This window comes from Nycticebus coucang, chromosome 18 (genome assembly GCF_027406575.1).
Source record: "Nycticebus coucang isolate mNycCou1 chromosome 18, mNycCou1.pri, whole genome shotgun sequence".
NCBI classification, from domain to species: domain Eukaryota; kingdom Metazoa; phylum Chordata; class Mammalia; order Primates; family Lorisidae; genus Nycticebus; species Nycticebus coucang.
In genome coordinates this window covers 79,206,017-79,230,310 of record NC_069797.1, presented here as the reverse complement: position 1 = coordinate 79,230,310, position 24,294 = coordinate 79,206,017, and the positions used below count along the sequence as shown (strand labels likewise).

Here is a 24,294-nt window from a genome sequence, read left to right as displayed (position 1 = left end):
GAGGCACGGGCTGGGGGTTGTGCCTTCTGGGATGGTCCTCTCCTCCCACCCTCCCTCCCTCCCCGAGGCCAAGCTCTGGGGATAGAAATTAGAGATGTTCTGGGAAAGCTGCAGACTGGGGACAGGAAGAGAGGCGGCTCGGTGCGGCGGAGAAGGGAGGCTATGGGAGTAGGAAAGAGAGAGGCGGACACGACACCTAGTTAGAGACAGAAGCGGTTTGGGTGGACCTAGTGTTACTCTGGACGTGAGTTCCCCGTCTGGCTCAGTCGAATGAGATGAGCTGGGCCTCGCTGCCCGGTGCCACGGGCCCCTGCGCAGACGGTTGCTGGGCGACGGGGGCCTGCTGCTGGGGGGTACCGCCAGGGGCGGCCATCTGCGGGAGGGAAAGCAGGCTCGGCCACTGGTTCTCCTTTCCCCAGCCTCACCGCTCTGTACCGCCACATTTGTGACTCCAACACCCACTGAGAAGAACTCCCACGGCCTTTGGCTTTCAGATAAATCTGTATACTAGCTACAGGTGTGTGCGTGAGCGCTGCGGCGCAGTCGCCTGTAATCCCAGCACTCTGGGAGACTGAGGCGAGTGGATTGCCTGAGCTCACAGGTTCCAGACCAGCCTGATGAGACCCCGTCTCAAAAAATAGCCAGGCGTTGTGGTGGGCACCTGCAGTCCTAGCTACTCCAGAGGCTGAGACAGGAGAATTGCTTCTTCCGCTTGGTGCCTGTAACTCAGTGGGTTAGGGCGCCGGCCACATACACCGGGGCTGGTGGGTTTGAACCCAGCCCCGGTCTGCCAAACAGGGACAACTACAACAAAAAAATAGCTGGGCGTTGTGATGGGTGCCTGTAGTCCCAGCTGCTTGGGAGGCTGAGGCAAGAAAATCACTTAAGCCCAAGTGTTGGAGGTTGTTGTGAGCTGTGATGCCACAGCACTCTACTGAAGGCGACACAGTGAGATTGTCTCAAAAGAAGAAAATTGCTTCAGCCCAAGAGTCTGAGGTTGCTGTGAGCTACAAGGCTACAGGACTCTACCAAGGGTGACAAAGTGAGACTGTCTCAAAAAATAAATGAATAAAAAATAATACAAGTAGCTTGGCTTTGTGGCAGGCACCTGTGGTCCCAGCTACTCAGGAGGTTGAGGCCGGAGGATCACTTGAGTACAGGAATTTGAGGTGCTGTGAGCTATGACACTGGGGCATTCTACCAAGTGTGTCAAAGTGAAACTATCTCCACACAAAAAAAAGGGCTTTAGGCAGCACCTGTGGCTCAGTAGGTAGGGCACCAGCCCCGTATATAGAGGGTGGTAGGTTCAAACCCAGCCCTGGCCAAACTGCAACAAAAAAAATAGCCAGGTGTTGTGTTAGGTGCCTGTAGTACCAGCTACTTGGGAGGCCAAGGCAAGAGAATCGCCTAAGCCCAGGAATTGGAGGTGCTGTGAACTGTGACACCACAGCACTCTACTGAGGGCAATAAAGTGAAACTGTCCCTTAAAAAACAAACAAAAACAGGTTTCTATGACCAAAGTTGGCCCACCTATAATCTCACCTACCTGGGAGGCTGAGCTGGGAGGCTCTCTTGAGCCCAGGAGTTTGAGGCCAGCCTGGACAACATAGTGAGACCAAAAGACTTCAGCATCCTAGTTATGTTTGCAGAGGGGGCTTCAGGTTTAAATATCTCCCCACATGAACTGGTGCCTACTGGGGTTGGGGACCCAGCCATAACCACAAGGCCTGAGGCTGCTCAGTAGGAGCCATGGTGGGGGCACCTGGACAGCTCACCTGCTGATACACAGGCTGCTGCCCTGGGACGTAGGGTTGTGGGGGCGGCAAGGCTGTGTCCTGGCTTGGGAGGGTGGTCATGAGATTCTGTGGATACAGTGGAACCCCATGTGAGGCGGCCGTTCTGTGCCCAGACAGGTGAGGCCATTTCTGGCTTACAGGACCAACAGCTGACCACCTGAAGAGGGGAAGGGGTAGGGCTGCCCTTCTGGGCCCAGTAGGCCCCCCAGGTCTCACCTGCATGTTGTAGGGCTGGTAGCCCATGGAGACTGACTGGCTGCCCAGGTAGCTCATGGTGCCAGACTGTGGGGGCTGTGAGATGGCTGGGAGGCTCTGTGGGGCCTGGGAAACCACGTTCTGCAGAGAGAATGGGTGCAGTGAGAAGGGGGCTGGGGCCACCCGGCAGGCAGGAGCAGCCTTGCCCACATACCTGGTAGCCCGGTGTGGGAGTGGGCTGGTAGGATGAGTAAGCAGGGCTGGCGGTGGGCCCAGCCTGGGCCTGGGGAGCTGCCTGCGCCCCAGCAGCCCCTGCTTGGTACATGTAGGCGCTCACCATGCTGGGATCTGTGCCGGGCAAGACAGATGAGATGGTTGAGCACATGGGGGAATGGGAAGAAGGGGGAGCCCTGAGTTTTCCTTTTGGTTGTGACTTTTGGAATTAAGTTCATATGTCACTTCACAAAAAAGAAAAACAAGGATGAAGGAAGATCCTAAAATGGAATGAAATTGGGGAAAATGAACCCACTGTGTTCCAAATGAGTGACGCATTCACACTGCAGGGTGACAGAGCCAATCCCAGTAACTTCCAAACTGGACTGGACTTCACGGCCTCAGGCCACAGACTAACAGGAACTAGTTAAGGCGCCTTTGTCACAGACACCCAGGTCAGCACCAAACACACCAAGGAAAGGACTTGCATGGCTGGACCACAAATGCAGCGTAAGAGTAGACTCAGCTGACTCGAAACTAACATGAGCGTATGGTGTATGCGCTCAATTTATGAGGACTTGTATACTCATGTGTTTTCAATCTCTCTGCTAAGGACAAGACATGAGCACACCTAGAACCTAGATAGTGGCTTCAAAACACCACCCTTTTCTAAAGGAACCAGGAGCCTGGTGCGGTGGCTCACGCCTATAATCCCAGCACTCTGGGAGGCTGAGGTATAGGTGGATTGCCTAAGCACACAAGTTAAGACACCAGCCTGAGCTAGGGCGAGATCCTGCCTCTAAAAATAGCCAAGTCTTACAGTAGGCTCCTATAGTCCCAGTTACTTGGGAGACTGAGGCAAGAAAATTGCATGAGCCCAGGAGTCTGAGGTTGCTGTGAGCTATGACGCCACAGCACTCTACCAAAGGTGACAAAGTGAGACTCTATCTCAAAAGAAAAAAAAAGGAACCAGGGCTCCCTGGAGAGAGGTCTGATTCCAGGGCTGAGTGCCTGTGTGGTGGGCAGAGAGTACCTGCCCACCAGGAAAGTAAGCAGCACCCAAAAGATGTGAGGCTGTGCTAAGTAAGGCACAGGAGCCAGTGACAGGGCTCCCACGGGCCATCCCTGGCATGATGCGAGCTTCAGAACAATGATGGTAAAAGATTGTGACCTTTGGCTAGGCACCCATAGCTCAGTGGTTAGGGCACCAGCCACACATACCAAGGTAAACCCAGCCCAGGCCTGCTAAACAACAATGACAACTGCAACAAAAAATAGCCAGGCGTTGTGGCGGGCCTCTGTAGTACTAGCTACTTAGGAGACTGAGACAAGAAAATCGCTTAAGCCTAAGAGTTTGAGGTGGTTGTGAGCTGTGACGCCACAGCACTCTTCTGAGGGTGACAAAGTGAAACTCTTGTTTCAAAAAAAAAAAAAAGATTGTAATCTTTTGAACAAAATGAAGAACCATGAGCCCATGTCAACATGGTGATACACGGAAGGAAAAACGTCTCCTTCCAGGGGACAGAGAATGGCAGACCCAGGAAGATGCTGCTCAGCAAACACTGTAAATAAGCCAAGAAATGTATAGCAAAAAAAAAAAAAAAAAAAAGGCAAAGGCCAGGCTTGGCATCTGTAGCTCAGTGGTTAGGGTGCCAGCCACATACACAGAGCCCAGCCCAGGCCTGCTGAACAACAATGACAACTACAACCAAATATAGCTGGGCATTGTGGCGGGTGCCTATATTCCCAGCTATTCAGGAGGTTGAGGCAAGAGACTCGCTTACACCTGAGAGTCTGAGGTTGCTGTAAGCTGTGACACCACAGCACTCTACCAAGGGCAACATAGTGAAACTCTGTCTCAAAAAAAAGCAAAGGCCAGCGGGCGAGGGCTTTAGGAGTGCTAGAATACCCAGTGTCTCCAGGTCTCCTCCCAAAGATGCTTGTAGATAAAGGGAAAGACTGTCACTTAACAGTGACGATAACTCTGGGAGGCTGAGGGGGTGGATTGCCTGAGGTCAGAAGTTTGAGACCAGCCTGAGCGAGAGTGAGACTCTGTCTCTAAAAAACTTGTGTGTTGGGCGGCGCCTGTGGCTCAGTCGGTAAGGCGCCGGCCCCATATACCGAGAGTGGCGGGTTCAAACCTGGCCCCGGCTGAACTGCAACCAAAAAATAGCCGGGCGTTGTGGCGGGCGCGTGTAGTCCCAGCTACTCGGGAGGCTGAGGCAAGAGAATCGCTGAAGCCCAGGAGTTGGAGGTTGCTATGAGCTGTGTGATGCCATAGCACTCTACCGAGGGCTATAAATTGAGACTCTGTCTCTACAAAAAAAACCCTGCGTGTTGTGGCAGGCGCCTAGAGTCCCAACTACTTGGGAGGCTGAGGCAAAAGGATCACTTGAGCACAAGAGTTTGAGGTTGCTGTGAGCTATGGTGCCATGACATTCTACCCAAGGCAAAAGAATGAGACTCTTATTTCCATAAAACAAAAAACAAAGAAAACCCAGTGAAGATGCTAGGCAGACCTCATCTCAACCATACCCCCAGTATCAGGACTCAGGGACACCACGTGGCTCCCCAAGGCACATGGCATCATTTGGGCCACTGACAAAAAGGAAAACCCCAGAGCGGTGAGTGGTAATACCAGACAAATGTGAACCGAGGGAGGGCTGGCTAATGGCCACTGCTCTGAGCAGTGTCCAGCATCATAATACATAAAGACAGACTGAGGAAAGTTTTAAAGGATACAACCAGGCAGGCCAGCAGAATGGTACATATACAAAAGGCTTTTTTTTTTGTCACCCTTGGTAGAGTGCTGTGACGTGAAGTGATTCTCTTGTCTCAGTCTCCCAAGTAGCTGGGACTACCGGTGCCTACCCCACTGTCCAGCTATTTTTTGGGTGGGGGTGAGAGGGGAGAAGAGGTCTTGCTGTGGCTCAGGCTGGTCTCGAATTTGTTAGCTTAGGCAATCCACCTGGCTCAGCCTCCAAGAGTGCTAGGATTATAGGGGTGAGCCACCACACCCAGCCTGCAACAGGGTTTGCTGTCAGTATGGGGGCAGCACTGGGACAGTCTAGGCACCTCATGGTTTTAGGATGTAATTTACTAAAGCATTCAGGGGGAAGGCCCTCCCCTGCCACTTACAACAGTGCAGGCAAGGAAGTTTGTTCAAGTGACAGGAGAAAGCAAATACATGCTCGGTTTTAGGGAATTAGGAAAGCTTTTTGTAGCAAAAGCTTTTCTTTCTTTCTTTTTTTTTTTTTTTGTAGAGACAGTATCACTTTATGGCCCTCGGTAGAGTGCCGTGGCATCACACAGCTCACAGCAACCTCCAACTCCTGGGCTTAAACGATTCTCTTGCCTCAGCCTCCCGAGTAGCTGGGACTACAGGCGCCCGCCACAACACCCGGCTATTTTTTGGTTGCAGTTCAGCCGGGGCCGGGTTTGAACTCACCACCCTCGGTATATGGGGCCAGTGCCTTACCGACTGAGCCACAGGCGCCACTCCAGCAAAAGCTTTTCTGTAAATTAAAAATTAAAAAGCAGGCCGGCCCCATATACCGAGGGTGGTGGGTTCAAACCCGGCCCCGGCTGAACTGCAAACCAAAAAATAGCTGGGCGCTGTGGCGGGCGCCTGTAGTCCCAGCTACTCGGGAGGCTGAGGCAAGAGAATCGCTTAAGCCCAGGAGTTGGAGGTTGCTATGAGCTGTGTGATGCCATGGCACTCTATCAAGGGTGATAAAGTGAGACTCTGTCTCTACAAAAAAAAAAAAAAAAATTAAAAAGCAGTGGTCTTGGGCTCATCTTGGCTAATGCCACCTCTCCACCTTGCCAAATGTTACCTGCTGTGGTGCCAGGCATGCTGGGGTACGTGCCAGTGGCGGGGGCCGGCTGGGTCATGTACACACTGTGCATGGGGGAGCCCTCCACTGAGCCTGCGGGGCTGAAGGTGCTGGGGAAGCTGGCTGGGCCTGAGGGCTGATAGAGCACGCCTCCGGCTGTGGGCACGGCCTGGAGCTAGAGACAAAGGGGAGATGGTGGTGAGCGAGGGTGTCAGCCTGAAGTCCCAGGGCAGGTGGGGCAGACAGCTCATGCCTGGGCGTAGGGCAGGGGGAAGGCGGGCATCTGGGCGCGCATCTGCACAGTCTGCTTCTGCTGCTCCAGCCGCATTTGCCGCTCCTTCTCCTGCTCCTGCAGGCGCTGGATAGCCAGCTGCCTCTGCACCTCCAGGTATTCCTGCTCAGACACAAGGTGGTAGTCAGGCCAGCACTGTCTCCCCAGCTGTGCCCCGCCTAAGGGTGGCCTAGTCACCACACCTGCTTCTTCTGCCGCATGATCTCGAGCTTCTGGGCCAGTTGGATCTGGCGCTGGCGCTCAGCCTCCTCAGCTGCCCGGCGGAGCTTCTCCCGGTGCTCTTCACGAAGGGCACTCAGGGCCCCCCGGGCATCACGGATCTGTGCCAGCTTGTCCTGCAGACCCTCGTAGTGCACTGTGGACAGAGGGCAGAGTGGCCCTGACCATCCAGCATGGTGCCAGGAAGCTCTTGGCTTGCTGGCCTTGCGGCACTGGGGAGGTGCCACACAGTCCTGGGCTTGGCAGGGCATGGCCGTCACTGGGACCGGGTTTCGCTGAGACACTCCAGAGGAGCCCATGGCCTCCGGGAGGGACCCCTAGGAGCCTGGCTCCCTCTGAGGAGGCCAGGGCATTATGTGGATAGGGGCTCGCAGAACCCCACTGCCTGCAGGCCACCTACACCTGCGCTCGTCCAGCTGGTTGAGCAGCTCCAGTAGCTGTGGGTGCATGCTGTTGATGGACTGGAAGAGCGAGAGCACCGCTGAGTCATTGGTGATGCTGCGCCCTCGCATGTGGTTGCTCTTCATGCGGTTGACGAAGGTGGTGACAGCATTCTGCAGTGCCTTGAGGAACTGATCATGACTTTCCTCTGGCTCCCCATTCTGGTACTGCTGCTGGAGAAGCCAAGCAGGTGGGCTGAGCATGGCCAGATCCCCGGATAAGCCAGCCTCTTTGGGTGGGGACCACCCTGACAAGCCCCCTCAGCACATGAGGGGTGATGCTCAGAGCCTGGGATCAGCTCCCCGGGAGGCACATGAGCACCCTAATCTACAAATAAGGAAACCAAGGCCCTGGAAGTGGAGCTCTTGTCCACAGGTACAGCACTGGCCTAGAGGGCACTGGCTCAAAGGCACTACGCCTGGTGCTGTGGGGGGGCCTGCTTCCCCCTCCAAGGCCCTAATCTGACTCTGATAGCCACCAAAGCCCAGAAGCCCCAGGAAAGGCTAAGGACTTATCCAGACAGTCTGGGCCACATTTGGGTCCATAGTGGTCAAAGAGTAGTCCAAGCCCTGAACCACAGCCCAACCTATACAGGTTCTACTGAGAGAGGCCACCACAGGAATGGCAGGGCCTCTGGCCAGAGGGCCGCCCTGGCAAAGATGCTGTCTTCTCCCCTGGAGGGAGCCCTGCTTACCTCACTGAAAGGACCCCCAGGGGGAGCGCCGGGCTGACAGTCAGCCTCCGGGAGGGGCGTCTGTAAGAGACCAAAGGGTAAGTGGGTATTAGCCTGTCTTACATCTGATCCCTGGGGGTCAGTGGTCCAGGGGCACTGAGAATGGCCCCCTCACCTCCACCAGGCTGGTAGGGGCTGTGTGCCCCTCCGTGGGCTGTGTGCCTGGCTCCACCAGAGGCACGGGTGCGGATGGTGTGGGGCTCTTCCGGGCCTCCTCCTGCTTCTTCTCCCAGTAGTTGCGGTTGAGGTACCTTGCGAGCTGCACAGCAACAAGGAGGTCATTCCCGAGGCCGAGGCAGCGAGAAGACAGCACCACAGGCTGGGGCCCTTACCTCAGGGTCGACGTCCTCAGGCAGAGGTGCAGATGAGTTCTGAGAAGACAGGAGGATCTGAAGGGTGCAGGCTGAGAGGAGTGGCAGCATGGCCCAGCCAGCCTGCCTGGGCACCTGCCTTGTCCCACCATTTCCTCTTGCTGCAGATACCTAAGCCAGCACCTTCCCTCTTTCAGATGGTGTGTCAAGATCCCAGAGAGGCCACACCCATGGCAACATTGTACTAACAAGGCTCCTAACTTTGCTAAATGAGGCCCAGGACCAACGCCTGGCCAGTGGTGGCGGGGCTGTTCCAAGCTCCAGAGCTCAGAAATGACTTTCAAAACTTCCATCCCTGGGGTGGCACCTGTGGCTCAGCGGGTAGGGTGCCGGCCCCATATACCAAGGATGGCGGGTTCAGGCCTGGCCCCAGCCAAACTGCAACAAAAAAATAGCCAGGCATTGTGGCAGGCACCTGTAGTCTCAGCTACTCAAGAGGCTGAGGCAAAAGAATCGCCTAAGCCCAGGAGTTAGAGGTTGTTGTGAGCTGTGTGACACCACGGCACTCTACCGAGGGTGATAAAGTGAGACTCTGTCTCTACAAAACAAAACAAACAAACAAACAAAAAAACTTCCACCCTTGGCACTATCATCTATGAAACAAGCTATGTCTGCACCTCTGTTGACAGACTGGGACTGAGGCAGATCCCTAGAAAGCAAGGCCTTCAACGCCTTCAGGGTAGACTAGCTGTGGAAGAAGAGGTCTCAGTGGAGGCTGGAAAGGCTCCCATCCAGCCTTTCCCAGTGTCCTTAGTCCCAGGGGAGCTAAGAGCCACACGGCCTGGAACCAACAGGCTGTGCCTTGCCATCTGCCCAGGAGACATGTCTTCCCATGTGCCCTCACGGCTCCCACAGGAGGTGTTCAAGCCAGTCTGGCCAAGACAGAGGGGGCTCACCACAGGGGATGAATATAGGCTGCTGGCGGGTGGTGCTGACGAGGCTGTGGGTGTGGGGTCTGCCTTGGGGTACACAGTGTATGTTGACTTCTGTCTCTGAAGCAGAAATCACAAAGGGGCATCACGGAAAGAGTGCCTGAGTTATAACAAGGGCAGAGCCTCTGCCCCCAACACCTCCAGGGAAGCCCCACCAGGCTCACCAGCCTCTCCTTCTCCTCAGCTTCAGACTGCGACAGGGCCAGGGCCAGCTGCAGCTCCTCTTCCTCTTGTAGAGCTGTCTCATCCCTCTTGGGGGGCAGCTGAAGAACAACAGGGTGGGTGAGCACAGATGAGGAGGGCCCCAGGAAGAGGCACCATGGTATGGGGTTTGGGTACCTGGGACTGCTGAGACAGGGGGCTGGTCAGGTACTCCGGGGGCAGCTCACTGGTGGAGGCGGCCTTCCCTTCTGCTTTCCTGGAGATGCAACAGGACAATGCAAGGGATGCCACCCAGGGATTCCCTCTAACTGTCCCCATAGAGCAATGGCAGGGCTTCCGAGGCCATGCCCCTGAAAGGAACAGGAGGGACGCTGGACACTCAAACCAGCCACATGGCTAGGGTGAGCCACTTGGCCTAAGTTGCTGTCTCTCTCTTAAAAAAAGAGATTCAGGGTGGCGCCTGTGGCTCAAGGAGTAGGGCGCCAGTCCAATATGCCAGAGGTGGCGGATTCAAACCCAGCCCCGACCAAAAATCACAAAAAAAAAAAAAAAAAAAAGAGATTCAAAGAGAATCACAAAGACCACAGCATCCTACGTGACCACTGCAGGTCTACCCTGAGGAGGTGCTGCCAAGGGCAGTGATGCCTTTTTTATAATTATGAAGTTAAGTGTTTTCTAGAGTTCCACATAGCCCACATAGGTTACTGCTAGAGAGCCCCACAGCCACTGGAGATGAAAGAGCAGCAGACCACTGCAGCTACGCACTCAGCCAGAGGCCAGAACTGCAGCCCCAGTGTGCTGAACTCCATTTTTCTTTTCTTTTTGAGACAGAGCCTCAAGCTATTGCCTTAGGTAGAGTGCCGTGGCATCACAGTTCATGGCAATCTCAAACTCAGGGGTTTAAGTGATTTTCTTGACTCAGCCTCCCAAGTAGCTGGGACTACAGGCACCTTCCACAACACCTGGCTATTTTTTGGTTGTAGTTGTCATTTTGTTTAGCAGGCCTGGGCCAGATTCGAACCCGCCAGCTCAGGTGTATGTGGCTGGCGCTTTAGCCACTTGAGCTACAGGCGCCACCATACATCCACAGATCTATACAAGACAGGCAGGGGGTGGGGGAGGTGACATCACATGCAGAGGGAATGGAAGACTAGGGGATGCTGTCATGGAACTATCTAGTCACAACCAAGCATCCCTTGGATGGGAAAATGTGTGGCGCACCCAAGACAAAGAATTGGACAAATATTATCTGGGTGCAGTGGCTCATGCCTGTAATTGTAGCACCCTGGGAGGCCGAGGCGGGAGGATCACTTGAGCTCAGGAGTTCAAGACCAGCCTCAGCAAGAGCAAAATCCTGTCTCTACTAAAAATAGAAAAACTAGCCAGGCACTTTGGTGGGCACCTATAGTCCCAACTACTTAGGAGGCTGAGGCAGGAGATCGCTGGAGCCCAAGAGTCTGAGGTTGCTGTGGTCTATGACACACCACACTCTACCCAGGACGACAGAGTGAGACTGTCTCAAAAACAAACAAACAAACAAGCAAAAGCAGGCTGGGCACGGTTGCTCACGCCTGTAATCCCAGCACTCTGGGAGGCTAAGGTGGATGGATCCCCTGAGTTTACGAGTTTGAGTCCAGCCTGAGCAAGCGTGAGACCCCGTCTCTAAAATACCCAGGTGTTGTAGCGGGCACCTCTAGTCCCAGCTACTTGGGAGGCTGAGGCAAGAGAATCTCTTGAGTCCAAGAGTCTGAGGTTGCTGTGATCTATGATACCACAGCACTTTACCAATGGTAACAAAGTGAGACTATGTCTCAAAAACAAAAACAAAAACAAATCAAGTTCTTACTACATACAAAAAGGAACTTCAGGGAGCAGCCTATCACCATGTGATCAGCACAGCCGGACTCCAGATGGGCCACACCAGAGGACACGGCCTCAACCCTGGGGTTCCCACAAAAAACAGCAGCACTTGAACCTGAGCATGAGAGAACCTGAGACAGGCTCATGCCGGGCATGCGCCCTGGGGCCTAGACTCTTCAGACATGTCCAAGTCACGAAGGGTAAACTGAGAGCACCTTCTAGGTGTAGGAGGATGTGGAGGGATGGCAGCACAACAGAAAAGCACCCAGCTCAGGACAGCCCCACCGGGGACACTGCTGGGACTGCACTGTACATGGGGACACACGGATGTGGGGGAGGATGTGAAGCTACACAAATGTGGCCCAACACCAACCAGTGAAGTCCCATGCACGTGGGTTGTTTGTACCACTTTTGTAACATTCTTTTTTATTCCCAAAAGTTAAAATATAAACAAACAAAAAAAAACAAGCCCAAACAACTGGCTTGCCGAGAGCAGTCAGTCCCCAAGCCGCCATGCCCAGTCTCACCCACCCACTACCCTGCAGTCTGGGCACCAGGCGAGGCCACTGCTGCCTTGGGCTTCCCTCAGCCTCTTTTGCTGATGTGCCAAGGGCCTTGCTGTGTCTGCAGACCTCCGTGTATGGCAGGAGACAGGAAGGCGGCCTCATGGACAGTGTCCCACCCTCCTGTGCCAGGGCCCCGAAAAGGACTCACTTGTTCAGCTGCTCGTAGCAGGGCTCACACACACGCACCTCCTTCTCAATGCCGAACTTGGGGATGGTGGAGTACCGGGAGGAGCACTTCCCACAGAAGATCTGCCCGCATGCCCGGCAGTGGTGCTGAGACAGGTAGGGGGAGGTCTGGTCATAGGTGCTGGGGGTGACCCTGACATGCTCACTCAGCCCAGAGCTGCCCCAGACACCTTGGGCGGGGGTGTGGGTGGCATAGACCCCAGAAGGAGCGGTGGCCTGGGGAACCTGGACACATGTCCGGGAGTCTCAACCGTGGCCACCGTGTTGGGAAAAGAGGGTAAATTCAAAAGGAAAGTCAGGAAACAACGTGCAAATTTCACTGTGCGCAGCAGGTCCCAGTGAGTCTCTCACACAGTGCCAAGGAGCTCTGCACTCCCACTCCCAACTGCTAAGCCTTCAGGTGCTTTGTGGGAAGCAAGACAATGACTCAAGGGGTCAGAGTCCAGGCAAGCCAAGTCCCTGAAGAAGCAGGTCACTTGGCCATGGCAACACACAAGAGGGACTCTGGCAAGGACCTTGAGCCCATGTTTGTAGTATCACAATCCCTGGAGTGAGGCTGGATCCCACCCAAGGCAGTGCTATCAGGACAACTTCAGGTGAGGGCACTAACCATCACCAACAGGTTATCTGGAGTTACAATGCCACCACACCATGTCACAGGGCTGGAAGACTTACATGAACCACCAGAAAGGGGCGGGACCATGCAGAGGGGGAGGTGGCCTCAGTGACAGGAGGGAACTAGGCATCTGCCCAGCTGTGTGTGATGGTGGCAGGAGCTGGCCCACAGAGTAGCACGCCCACCCCTAGGGAGGGCACTCACCTTGCGGGTGACCACCCCAAACTGCACTCTGCATCGATGGCATTCCTCGGCATCCACCCAGTCCGGGGCCTAGGGGTGGGCAGAGTCAGGACTGCAGGGCCCCAACCCCAACTCCCAGCTCCAGACCTCCTCCCATGTCCCACAGATGGGAGTGATACCCAGGAGACCCCAGAACAGGGGAGAGATGCTGCCCCAGGCCCAGCCCTCCCCAGTGGCCCAACTGTGTGGCTTCCGGGGTCTAGCTGTTCAGATCTGAGATAGAGCCTTCACCACACTTCCTCTCCTGTCTAAGGTGTTAAGTTACTCTTTCCAGTTCCCATGGTTTAGGGGACATGTAAATGTTTAATTGTTAGAACCCACTAGACACAGCCCAAAGGCAGCTCAAGCTGTGTGTCCACCTCGACCTGAGGCCCTGCAGCTGCTACTCGGTAAGTGTCAGACGCTCCATTCAGAGAGACCACTAACTCCAACACACCAGACCCCAGGGGCTTCCCTTCTTGCTTCCTCAGAACAGCTGGACCTGAGGTCCCCCAGCCCACCACAACACTCACTCTCTCAGCCGCAAACATGGCGTCGCTTTCCTTGAATTCTGGGAAGACATGTCCTGGAAAGTGGGCCACAGTTACCACTCGGTTGTGCCCTAGCGGGCACGTGACACCTTTGGGAGCCCTTTTCTGACTGCTGGCACCTGCCTCCCCTCTCAAACCCATGAAAAGGCACCTACAGCCCCTGGGGCTAGGAGGCGCTTGATATGACAGCAGAGTGTCTGTGTTCTTAAGTGAGCGCCCCTAAACACCAAGCTACAGGCACCAAGCCATGGCCTGGCTCTTGTTTGCTGTGACACCAAAGACACAGCCCTGGGGGACCAGCATGATGCAAGGCTGCCAGATGTCCTGAGATAACCTCACTCTGGCAGGTTCAAACCCAGCCAGGGCTTGCTAAACAACAATGACAACAATAATAGGAAAATAGCCAGGCATTGTGGCGGGTACTTGTAGTCCCAGCTACTTAAGTGATTCTCTTGCCTCTACAAGAGACTCGCTTAAGCCAAGAGTTAAAGGTTGCTATGAGCTGTGACACCACAACACTCAAATGAGGGTGACAAACTGAGGCTCTGTCTCAAAAACAAACAAACAAAAAGAGCCAGGCCACACTGCTCTCTTCCTTAAGACATTGCCCCCACCCCCATGGGGTGACACAGCACCTCCTCAAGGCCTTGCCAGCTCAGCCCTTGCCCTCTGCTCTCCAGCCAGAGCTCCCTTGCTCCTGAGGACAGGGGCCCTGAGCTTTTCTTGAGGCACAGACCTCTTATAAATCCCATAAAACGGTGGACCCACGCCCAAGAAAGTGGTCATGAGCATGCACAACCTCTACATCTAATACCCTGGGGTTAGGGCCCAAGAACATTCGCAGGGTTCCAAACGCTGGCCCTGCCCACTCTCAGCCACAGGCAAGTCCCAATCCACCACAGTGGGGACGTGCTGCCCAGCAGAGCCCACCCTGTCCCCCCTACTACAGGACACTCTTGGCCATGGAGGAATTGCATGAGGGGAAGAAGCCCTGGCCCTTGTCTTGTTCACTGCCCAGGGCCAGAGCACCTGCAAAGACCCTCAAATATACCCTGAGCCCATTGCCCCCCATCCCCACGCCACCAGCTCTCCATGGCCATGACAGGCAGGGGAGACATAGGCCCTACACACAGCTCAGCCTAGACTAACACCCGCCCATGACTTCCTGTTGGGCTCAGAGCAATGCTAAACTTTGCCCACAGCTTAAGAGGCCTCGGTGAGTACCCACTCTCCCTGGGCATGTGGCCCCTGGGCTTTGGAACCTGACTTCCAAGTGGGATGCTGGCCCAGGTGCTCATGTCATTTCCTGCTTATGTTCTGGTCTTGGCATTCAGGGCACCCCCTTAAGAGTTGTTTGCTGAGCACTCCCAGGGGCTGGGCCATGCTCTAAGGCAGGAATGTCTGTCATCTGTCCCCGCCCCAGGGGCTGCAAGGTCCCAAAGGCAGGAACGAGTCTGAGCCCAGCCTTCCCCGGCTCCTGGACCATCACCCAGCCTGCTCTCACTGCTGCTCACTCGGTGAGGACCACCCAAACCTCCCTGGCCCCACATCAGTTTGCCAACCTGGTTTCTCTCTGCCCAGCAGCCACCAGCCTCGTAATGCACCCCTCACCTCTGCCCTGACTCACCCTCCACCTTCATGATCTGGTAGGTATCCTGGACCACCTTGTACTTGGGCTCATTCCGGAAGGCATGTGCCCAGGCCTGGATCAAGTACAGGATTTTGTTCCGGACGTTTACTTCCACTTGTCTCTACAGAATAGTGAGAGGTGAGGGGCATGGAGGAGGCCTCAGCATGAGAAGTGGCTGGTAAGACCCCATGAGGCTGGTGAGGGCAGGGGAATCCACAACTGGGATGAGGGGGCCAAGTACCAAACCATTCATGGACCTCTTGGGATTAATCACTCATGCCTATCTACACTTGCTCGGGGCCTTAACTCTTCTCTAAACCCTGCAAGCAACCAAAAGGCCCCTGGAGCCAGACACTGCCAAGTCTCTGGTCACAGCTATGAGCCTCTTCCTCCCTCTCCCTACAGGCCCCTCCAGCCTCTGACAAGGCAGAGCCAACCAGGCCCAACCACAGGAGCACCAGTCAAGGCCACCCACCCTCCTTCCAGTCACAGCCTGGGAGAGCCTAGAGAGCAGCGCCCCTGAGACACCTCCAGAGCAGAGCAGACACCCTGGAGCCAGAGCGCTCAGGGATGCCATCCACATGCAGTGCTGAGCACAGATGGCACAAGAGGCTGCTTCAAGGAGACACCACCAGCAGCCCTCACACTGGGGCTGAGTTCACGTCTATAACCCGCCTGTGTCCATTACTCAGTTCCTTTTCTACGCTCAGAGGAACGAATTAGCTTAGAGACTTCACAGCATGACCCAGACACAAGCATGTCCACAGAAGAAAAGAGCCAGGCTCCAGTACCTTCTGCCTTTTAGCCATGCCAAATGACAGGCCAAGGTCACCAGTTAGGGCCTGTGAGAGGCCCAGATGTCAGTGGGGATCCCAAGTTGGGCTCTTAGCAGTGTGGGTCCAGGGTAGAGTCTCCTATGAGAACAAGGTCTGGCCCACAGGTCAGGGAAGCAGCCTCACCTGGTGGCTCACCCTGTCACCTGTGCCCTTCCAATATCCCAGCTGCATCAGCACCCACATCACAATCACTGCAGATGCCCTGGGGATAGTCGCTGCAGATCTGGAGCGCTCTTCCTCCTCAGCCAAAGGGGGGCGTGAAGCCCACTCTCCCTAGCACCTCCTTGCTCTGCCACCTTCCCTCCAAAATGGCCCCAAGACCTGATTTGACACATCTGCCACCTCTGCTCTCTCAGACCCTGCCTGTGGGACCTGGCCCCAGCCCTCTGGGTCTCCCTCCCACTCTGCCACCTGCTCTGCCCACTCAGGGGGCGTCCACTGCCCTTGAAGATTTAGCTCTGAGTCCTCTTTCCTAGAAGCCCTCTAAATCCCCAAGAAGATCAGTATCTCTTCCGTGTTCCAGACACAGCACCACAGGCCAGAGAGGCCTCCCTCATTTGACTGGGACGCTCCCTAGGCCTGAGCACGAGCTCACCCACAGGAGGCTACCCACACCTGCCTTCCTGTCCTCTGCCGTACCCAGTGCTGTGCTTGTTGTGGGTGCCTGATAAACATTTGGAAAAGCGAAGGAGCCAGCCTGTGTGGCTGCCCCTATCCCGCCCTGTCCCAGTACCCCTGCTGGAGCACTCACCTTCAGCAGATCCTTCAGCTCCTCCATGGTCTGTTTGTTGGCCACCTCGTCATGGACTGTCTGACCACAGTTCTTCACCACAGACTCCATTACCTGTAGGCCCCAAGGAAGGGAAGGATCAGGCAAATGGTTAGGGCAGGGCCCTCCTCCTCCCAGTCAGATCCACTTTCCCTTGAGGCAGGTCTCCGACAGGCCCATCAGCCCACTCAGCATGTGGGGACCCTGCCCAAATGCAGCATCTGAGACAGCTGGAACCTGTGCTGCTCCCCGTCTCACCTGCAGAGTGACCCCACTCCTAGGCAGCACTGCTGACACCTGCCTCCGAGACCGAGAAGGCACCTCTTGCTTGCAGTATGACCAGGCATGTGGGCAAAGCCAGAGGCCAGACTCATTTCTGTGCCACCCCGACTACGTGGGATGGGGACCCTTGCGGCTGGAGACCGCTAAAGTAAGGGCTCTAGTTACCTCCAGGGCATACAAGGCCACATGTGGGTTCTTGTCATTGACTTTCTTCTTGATGGAATTCACAGCATATTTTGCTCTGAGAATCAGTACCGATAAGAGCAAAGAGAAAAGGGAAAAAAGACAGCAGTCTCAGCAGCAGAGATGACAAGTCTGTTCCCCCACTTGGCCCTTAAGAACCCACGAGCAAATACTAACATAACCAAGGTATCGATAAGCTGCTCGGAGAAAAATCTGTTAAAAATGAATCCCAATATAGGGCAGGCACACACCTGTAATGCCAGCGCTCTGGGAGGTGGCGGGTAGATGGCCTGAGCTCAGGAGTTCCAGACCAGCCTGAACAAGAATGAGACCCTGTCTCTACTAAAAATAGAAAAACTAGCCAGGTGTTGTGGTGGGTGCCTATAGTCATAGCTACTCAGGAGGCTGAGGCAGGAGAATCGCTTGAGCCCAAGAGTTTGAGGTTGCTATGAGCTATGACACCATGGCATTCTAGCCAGCACACACAGTGACACTGTCTCAAAAACAACAACAACAATTCCAGCATAGAGACCACACAATTCTTCACACAGGGCCTTGCATAAGCAGCTGAATCCTCGAGGGTCAGTGTGCAGCAAGTGACACCAGCACACCCCTCACTTACTGTGTGTCCCCCTGGCGGATCAGGTCACAGATCTGCAGGATGGACTCCCAGTCTGTCTCCAGAAGAAGCTGGCTGGTTGCTTTGTCTGAGGGAGAAAATGCCATTAAGAAGGCGCATCTTGGTCTGCAATTCCCTAGGCAGCCCCTATTTGGACTGAAGGAAAACTGCACAGAAGATCCTCCTGAAGCATGCTGACAACCAAGGAAGCACCACCCTTCCCAAAGGCAAGACAGAGAGAAAAAAATCATGCACCAGGTGCCAAACGGAATGCTTTGTGTGAATTAACTCACTTAGTTTTTATGGGTTTATGAGTTAGGTACTGCTTTCATCCTCTTTGCAAATAACTGAGCCAAGGAGTGAGGTCACTGCCCTAAGTCCTACAGTTTCTTGTAGACAGAGCGCGATTTGCTCTTAAACACCACACTCAGCTGCTTCTGAACAAAGAACTCTGCCACCTGGTACCTCTGAGCCTAATCACCCAGCTGTTTCAGCCCTTCCATTAGACCTTAGGGAAGGCAAGGTTTGAAGGTGATTCCAGTCTGCTGCTCTTAGTGCTACAGGGGACCAAGGCAGAACCTCTTCCCAGAAAGGCCTCCCCAGCTAACACCCATCCTCCCACATCACTGTCACCTCCCACAAATGGGCTCTAAGGGGCCGCTACTCCAGCTCCACACCATCTTCCTGGGAGCTAATGAGCTCTATCCACAAACTGAACTGGAGTAGTTAATTTCTGGGTTGATCCCTGAAGTGCAGAAGCACCCAGTAAGGCTGAGAGCTAAGCCTTTAAGTTTCCAGAGCAAGAAAAGCGTCTCACCTGAGCTGTTGGGAAACCATACTAGGAAAAAAGCAGATTGCAGAGTGCTCATCCCCAAATGCAAGAGTGTGCCTTCATAAGGGCGGGGGTGACAAGCATATAAACGTCCACTTTCCCTCCCTCCGCAAGTGTGTGAACTCCAGGAGGCTCAGGATCACCGCCCACCTCCAATACAGAGAGAAAACGCCCGGGAGCCAGCGTGGGTCCCCGTGGAAGCAGCCCTCAGGGGACCTCAAAGGGCCCAGGCAGGAACGCGACCGGCTCCGCCCTTCGGGGTCCGACGTCGGCGTTCGGAGCGCCGGGGAGACTTCAATGTCTGAATCAGCCAGCCTTTCATGAACCAGGACTTGCGGCCCACCGGCCGGGGCAAGTCGATCGACGGCGCGGCCCCGCAGAACCCGAGGGCGGCCTGGTGCTGCGCCGACCCCAGCGCCCGGGCCTCCTAACACCCTACGGACACGGCCCCACGGCTCGGCCAGCCACAAGCGGGCCGCGGAATCGGCGACCCCGCGCCAGGGGACGGCGGGCCCGGGTTGCGGACGGGCAGGGCGTCCGGCCTGAGCCCCTCTGACCCGGGGGACAGCGCTGACTCAGCGCCGGACAGGCCGCAGGGCGGACGATGGCCGCAGCCGGCGGGCGGGGGCGCGTTACCTAGGAGACGCTCGAAGGTGCCGCTGCCTCGCCCCATGGCCACTTGGGACCCGGACCCAACGAAGCGGGCTCTCCCTAGCTCCGAGGTGGCGCGCCCCCGACTTCCGCTTCCGCCTTCTTCCCCACCCGCCCCGCGCGCGCAACTCGCGCACCGATCCCAGAGCCGCGAGGAGGCGAGGCCTTCCGCTCGCCCCCGACGCTGTGCGCCTATTGGACGGTAAACCCTGGAACCAATGAGCAGTCCGGAAGTGAGACCTACCCACCAGGGCGGGGCACAGGGCGGGCCTTGCAGCGCGTCACGTCGCAGAGCTACGGGTGCCGGTGGACTGGGAGGACGCGATGTGTCTGCTCCTGGGGCCCACAGGCGTGGGGAAGACGCTGCTGGTAAAGCGCCTCCAGAATATCCTTCCTCGCCGGGACGGGCGGGCAGCGGGTGCCTGGGGCCCGCGGGCGGGGTGCCGGGGCGTGGACTTCGCCCTACCACTCTGCTCGGGCGAGTCCTTGACTGTCCCGCACAGCTGAGCTCTCGGGATGGGACTGGCGACCTGGGGGAGCCGCCCCCGACGCGGCCCACGGTCAGTGTCCTCCTGTCACGGTTTCACTACAATGGGTAACCTGTTTGGTTTGTAAAGAGACTCAGGCTCGCCGGGCGCGGTGGCTCACGCCTGTAATCCCAGCCCTGTGGGAGGGTACGGAGGGAGAATTGCTTGAGCTCAGGAGTTCGTGACTCGCTTGAGCGAGAGTGAGACCCCGACTCATGAAAAAAATGGAAAAACCCAGCCGGGCGTGGTGGTGAGCGCCTGTAATCCTAGCGGCTTCCGGAGGCTGAGGCAGCGGGGTGCCCACAGCCCGAGTCTGAGGTTGCAGTGAGCTACGACGCCACTGCACACTGCTCAGGGGCATAGGATGGGACTCTGCCTCAACAACAAAAAAGAGAGACTCAGGCTCCTCTGAGGGACGCTGGGATGCATCCGGCCAGCGTGTAAGGACATCCTCGGGAGGGGTGAGCGGGAGCCTCCGCTGGACAGAGCTGCGGCGGCGGATGTCGGGAGGGACATCCGGAGCCCGCCGCCCTCCTGTAGATACTTTTCTTCTCCGCTCCCAAGGGATTCATTTCGCAGGTGGCCCCTAGGGCGCATATCACTTGTGCCCTGGCCAAAGCCAGCCCTGAAGGTTAGGCTCCTGGATCCCGGGAAGCATCTTTAAACCAGTCCTGCCTTAGGTCTTGCGCCCTGGAAGAACGGCCCCGCGGGGCTTCAGGGCACAGTGTAGAGTGTGGGCAGGCGCACTGCTGCCCAGGGGTTCAAAACAGGACAGAGCTTGCATTCTCTTTTTGCCTCTCGGGGTTTCTGACAGGTGGGGACCAATCTTACTGACATCACGGTTCAGAGAAAAATCACCATCCGGGAGCTGGGTGGCTGCATGGGCCCCATCTGGTCCAGTTACTATGGAAACTGCCATTCTCTCCTGGTAGGTTATAATCCAATGAACCTTATTCAAGGATGTATGTCCATGTTCCTATGCTGTCTAGTCTCAGACCTCATTGTAGGATGGAGCTGGGATTCTTTAGTGCTATGCAAGGAAACAGAGCCCACACTAGAGTTGTTTCCTGCAGGGCACCAAATCTGATTTCTGGTGTTTGTGCTCCCACGGGTGAGTGCTCACAGAAGGCTTGCTAAGGGCAGAGTTTGTTCTGTGTTGTTCCCCTGGGTATGTCTTCACATTGATGTTTGATTTCTATATCCCTCTGGGTCCCATCTTGACAAGGCCTGTGCCCAAACCCCAGCGTGGAGAATGATGCCTGTGTGAGCACAGACTATGTAGGTGGGAACAGACACAGGTGACCCCAGGCCATCCTCACCCAGTGCATCTGTCTTTACTTGTGCCTGTTCCAAAGTCCTACGCTCAACATCGTTTCATTCTTCTTTAGCCAGTTCTGTAATGCCCCGGGGAGCGGGGGAGCAGATTTGACAAGCACAATCTTTCTTTTTTTTTTTTTTATTTTTTTGTAGAGACAGAGTTTTACTTTATGGCCCTGGGTAGAGTGCCATGGCCTCACACAGCTCACAGCAACCTCCAACTCCTGGGCCCAAGTGATTCTCTTGCCTCAGCCTCCCAAGCAGCCGGGACCACAGGCGCCCGCCACAAAGCCCGGCCATTTTTTGGCTGCAGTTTGGGCGGGGCCGGGTTTGAACCCGCCACCCTTGGCACATGGGGCCGGCGCCTTACCGACTGAGCCACAGGTGCCGCCCCGACAAGCACAATCTTTCATAGCAGGCTGTTACTGATGTCTTTTTCTTCTCCTCCAGTTCATGATAGATGTCTCTAACCCCACCCAGCTCTCTGTGTCCTGTATGCACCTCTTGGGTCTCCTTTCTGCAGAACAACTTGCAAAAGCATCAGTCTTGATACTCTTCAATAAAATGTATGGGTAATGAGCCAAGAGGAGACATGGGGAGGGGGGGCCCAGGGAGGAGCTCCCTTAGAGGTCCAGGAGCATGGCTCCTTAGGGAGGAGGTATGGCTGGGGGACAGGGGCAAGATTATGGCAGCTACCCCACTGACAGGGCACTTCTTTAACTCTAGTGACCTACCTTGCTACATGACCATAGAGGAGATTAAGTCATTAATGAAGCTTCCAGACATCATTGCCTGTGCCAAGCAGAACATCACCATGGCAGAAATCAGCGCCTGGAAAGGCACTGGCTTGGCTGCGGTGCTACGCTGGCTCCAGGACACGCATAGAACGAACAGTTGACTACAAGGCAGAGAAATGTGGCTTGCCCACATTGTGGAGAAGAGGCAAAGGGTGGCATTGCTTGGCTTCCAGTGGTTTATCCTTAAAGGGACAGAATGATACAACATCACTCTAGATGAGTTGCAGTAATGGGTGGACTGAGGCACCCCGAATATGGAAGCTCCTCACATCTAGCATCTGAGCAATAAAACTGTCCCCACGGCTGGGAGAGGAGGACAGGCCTGCAGGTGGCTGAATGTCATGCCATCATGGAGTGGTGCTCCAGGGTTTGTTCCCTCCTGCCAGGAGACACACAGGAGTTTGCCCCATGTGTATGTGACTGCATGGCACCATTGAGGCCTGCCCTCTGGCCTGTAGTATACACTCCAATGTGTTTGAGTTTCCAGTACTGTGACTACATGTCCCTACAGGTGTGAGGTAGATGAGGTCAGTGTGACATATGTATAAGAACCACACCTCAAGTTAGAAACGAGATCCAGAGTCTTCATTGTTTCTCTCATTTGGTAAACATTTCCTGCCATGAGGTGCCCAAGGGTGCATGGGCTCCCACTAGTGTGGGAGGAGAGGCTCAGAAGCACAGGGAGTGACAGGTTAGCAAGTGAGAAGCACGATAAATTTAATTAAAGCTTTTTTGTTTCTTTGTTTTTAAGTATCGAGACAAAGTCTTACCCTCTTGGATAGGCTGGCCTCAAACACCTGAACTCATTGGATCTCCCACTCTGACCTCCCAGAGTGCTAATAATTAAAGTTTTATATGACATGGAAGTACCTGGAAATGAAGACCTACAGACCTAGGGAAGACTGTTATTCTTAGGTTTGGTAAAGAAGGGACAGCTGTGTAGATAGATCATTAGTCAAAAGGATATGATCTGGGCTGGGCAGGGTGGCTCATGCATCCCAGCACTCTGGGACCTGAGGCAGGAGGATTGCTTGAGCTCAGAAGTTCAAGAAAGACTCTGTCTGTACTAAAATTAGAAAAAGTTAACCAGGCATTGTGGCAGACACTTGCACTCCCAGCTACTTGGGAGGCTGACGCAGGAGGATCACGAGCCCAGGAGTTAGAGGCTGTCATGAACTATGATGATGCCACAGCACTCTACCCCAGGCGCCAGAGTGAGACTCTCCAAAAAAATGAAAATATACACACACAGGGTATCCATAAAGTTGAGACAGAGTCTCAGTATGTTGCCCTCGGTAGAGTGCTGTAGCATCACAGCTCAGAGCAACCTCAAACTCTTGGGCTTACGCAATTCTCTTGCCTCAGCCTCCCACGTAGCTGGGACTACAGGCACCCACCCGGCTATTTTGTATTGCAGTTGTCATTATTGTTTAGCTGGTCCAGGCTGGATTCAAACCCACTAGCCTTGGTGTATGTGGCTGGTGCCATAACCACTGTGCTGCAGGTGCCGAGCCAAGTTGGCTGTTCTATTTATTTTTTTTGAGACAGCCTCAAGCTGTCACCCTGGGTAGAGTGCAGTGGCATCACAGCTCACAGTAACCTCTAACTCCTAGGCTCAAGTGATTTTCCTGCCTCTGCCTCCCAAGTAGCTGGGACTACAGGTGCCTACCACAACGCCTGGCTATTTTTTGTTGCAGCCATCGTTGTTTCGGGGGCCCAGGCTGAATTCAAACCCGCCAGCTCAGGTGTATGTAGCTGGCGCCTTAGCCACTTGAGCCACAGGTGCCGAGCTGAAGTTGGCTGTTTTAAATTGCAAAAACTTTATGGACACCCCGTGTGTATATATGACCTAATGATGACAGACTAACGGGGAAAACCCAGCAGGGCCTCTCTGTAACTTTCCTTCCCATGGGTATGGGTGAGGATCCCTCAGAATGAGTGTTCAAGGGAGGAGTGTAACCTTTCTAGGTTTCAGAGCTTGCTTTGGAGAGAAGATTCCTAGTTTCTCACCTGCCTTGGGGAAGATGATTTCTTGTGTGTTGCTTTGGGGTAGAAAGGAGGACAGAAGAGCAGAGACCAGCTTCTGAGGCCATCTAGACTCCTTTCAAAGTGCTCAGCATGCCAAGGTGCTATTTACTTTACAGTAGGGCTCTTAGTCCAACTCCAGGGGACTTGAGCAAAGCCTGGTTAAAATTGCAGTTAGAGGTAGCTGGTAATTGTGGTGAGCACCTGTAGTCCCAGCTACTTGGGAGGCTGAGGCAAGAGAATTGCGTAAGCCCAAGAGTTTGAGGTTGCTGTGAGTTGTGACGTCATGGCACTCTACCGAGTGCGGCGCACTAAGACTCAGAAATCACAGAGGAATCTCTTCAGTGTTGAAATTCATCACATTCTTTAGCTGAGGCATGGGCTGGCACTACTGTGAGCTCTGGGTTCCTCCCCTTGTGGCCTTGTGCCCGAGCTCCAGCAGCCGGAAGCTCTTTGGTTTGCTCAGAATCCCAGGACACCCAATGCCCAAGCCACCCTTCTTGGCTCAGTATAGCTGTGTTGCAGCATTTTCAAAATGAAGCTGGTGCAGGTAGAATTACTGAGGGCCTTTTGAAGTCACACCTGGCCTATGTTAGCCTCATGGGAGCCCTGGTGTTACACCTGAGCTGTCCGGA

At 54.9% G+C, this 24,294-nt stretch overlaps 2 protein-coding genes across 8 annotated transcripts; one reads left to right on the top strand and one right to left on the bottom strand.

The window, feature by feature from the left end:
* Positions 1-85: 85 nt before the first annotated feature.
* HGS (hepatocyte growth factor-regulated tyrosine kinase substrate) lies at positions 86-19,125 on the bottom strand. 5 transcript variants are annotated; one of them, XM_053568079.1, is made up of 22 exons: positions 18,979-19,108; positions 17,514-17,598; positions 16,874-16,949; positions 16,409-16,501; positions 14,819-14,942; positions 13,174-13,226; positions 12,623-12,691; positions 11,765-11,889; positions 9,368-9,446; positions 9,193-9,291; positions 8,993-9,088; positions 8,058-8,096; positions 7,841-7,984; positions 7,687-7,746; positions 6,952-7,165; positions 6,515-6,687; positions 6,294-6,434; positions 6,041-6,215; positions 2,206-2,339; positions 2,013-2,132; positions 1,776-1,862; positions 128-373 (listed from the first exon to the last, which is right to left on the bottom strand). In XM_053568079.1, exons 1-22 carry the CDS (start codon positions 19,013-19,015, stop codon positions 263-265), a joined length of 2,334 nt encoding a protein of 777 aa, XP_053424054.1. In that variant the 5' UTR covers positions 19,016-19,108; the 3' UTR covers positions 128-262. The 5 variants fall into 5 exon arrangements, with proteins under 5 accessions (XP_053424052.1, XP_053424053.1, XP_053424056.1 ...); XM_053568080.1 differs by having other exon boundaries at positions 6,952-7,162; XM_053568077.1 differs by having other exon boundaries at positions 86-373; positions 2,013-2,339; positions 18,979-19,125.
* A 162-nt stretch (positions 19,126-19,287) lies between these two features.
* ARL16 (ADP ribosylation factor like GTPase 16) lies at positions 19,288-22,852 on the top strand. Of its 3 annotated transcripts, none has more exons than XM_053568090.1 (5): positions 19,288-19,379; positions 19,496-19,553; positions 20,335-20,448; positions 21,288-21,403; positions 21,564-22,852. In XM_053568090.1, the coding sequence occupies exons 1-5, from the start codon at positions 19,318-19,320 to the stop codon at positions 21,733-21,735; spliced, it is 522 nt and encodes a 173-aa protein (XP_053424065.1). In that variant the 5' UTR covers positions 19,288-19,317; the 3' UTR covers positions 21,736-22,852. The 3 variants fall into 3 exon arrangements, with proteins under 3 accessions (XP_053424065.1, XP_053424063.1, XP_053424064.1); XM_053568088.1 differs by having other exon boundaries at positions 19,297-19,379; positions 21,318-21,403; XM_053568089.1 differs by lacking the exon at positions 19,496-19,553 and having other exon boundaries at positions 19,305-19,362.
* Positions 22,853-24,294: the final 1,442 nt, after the last annotated feature.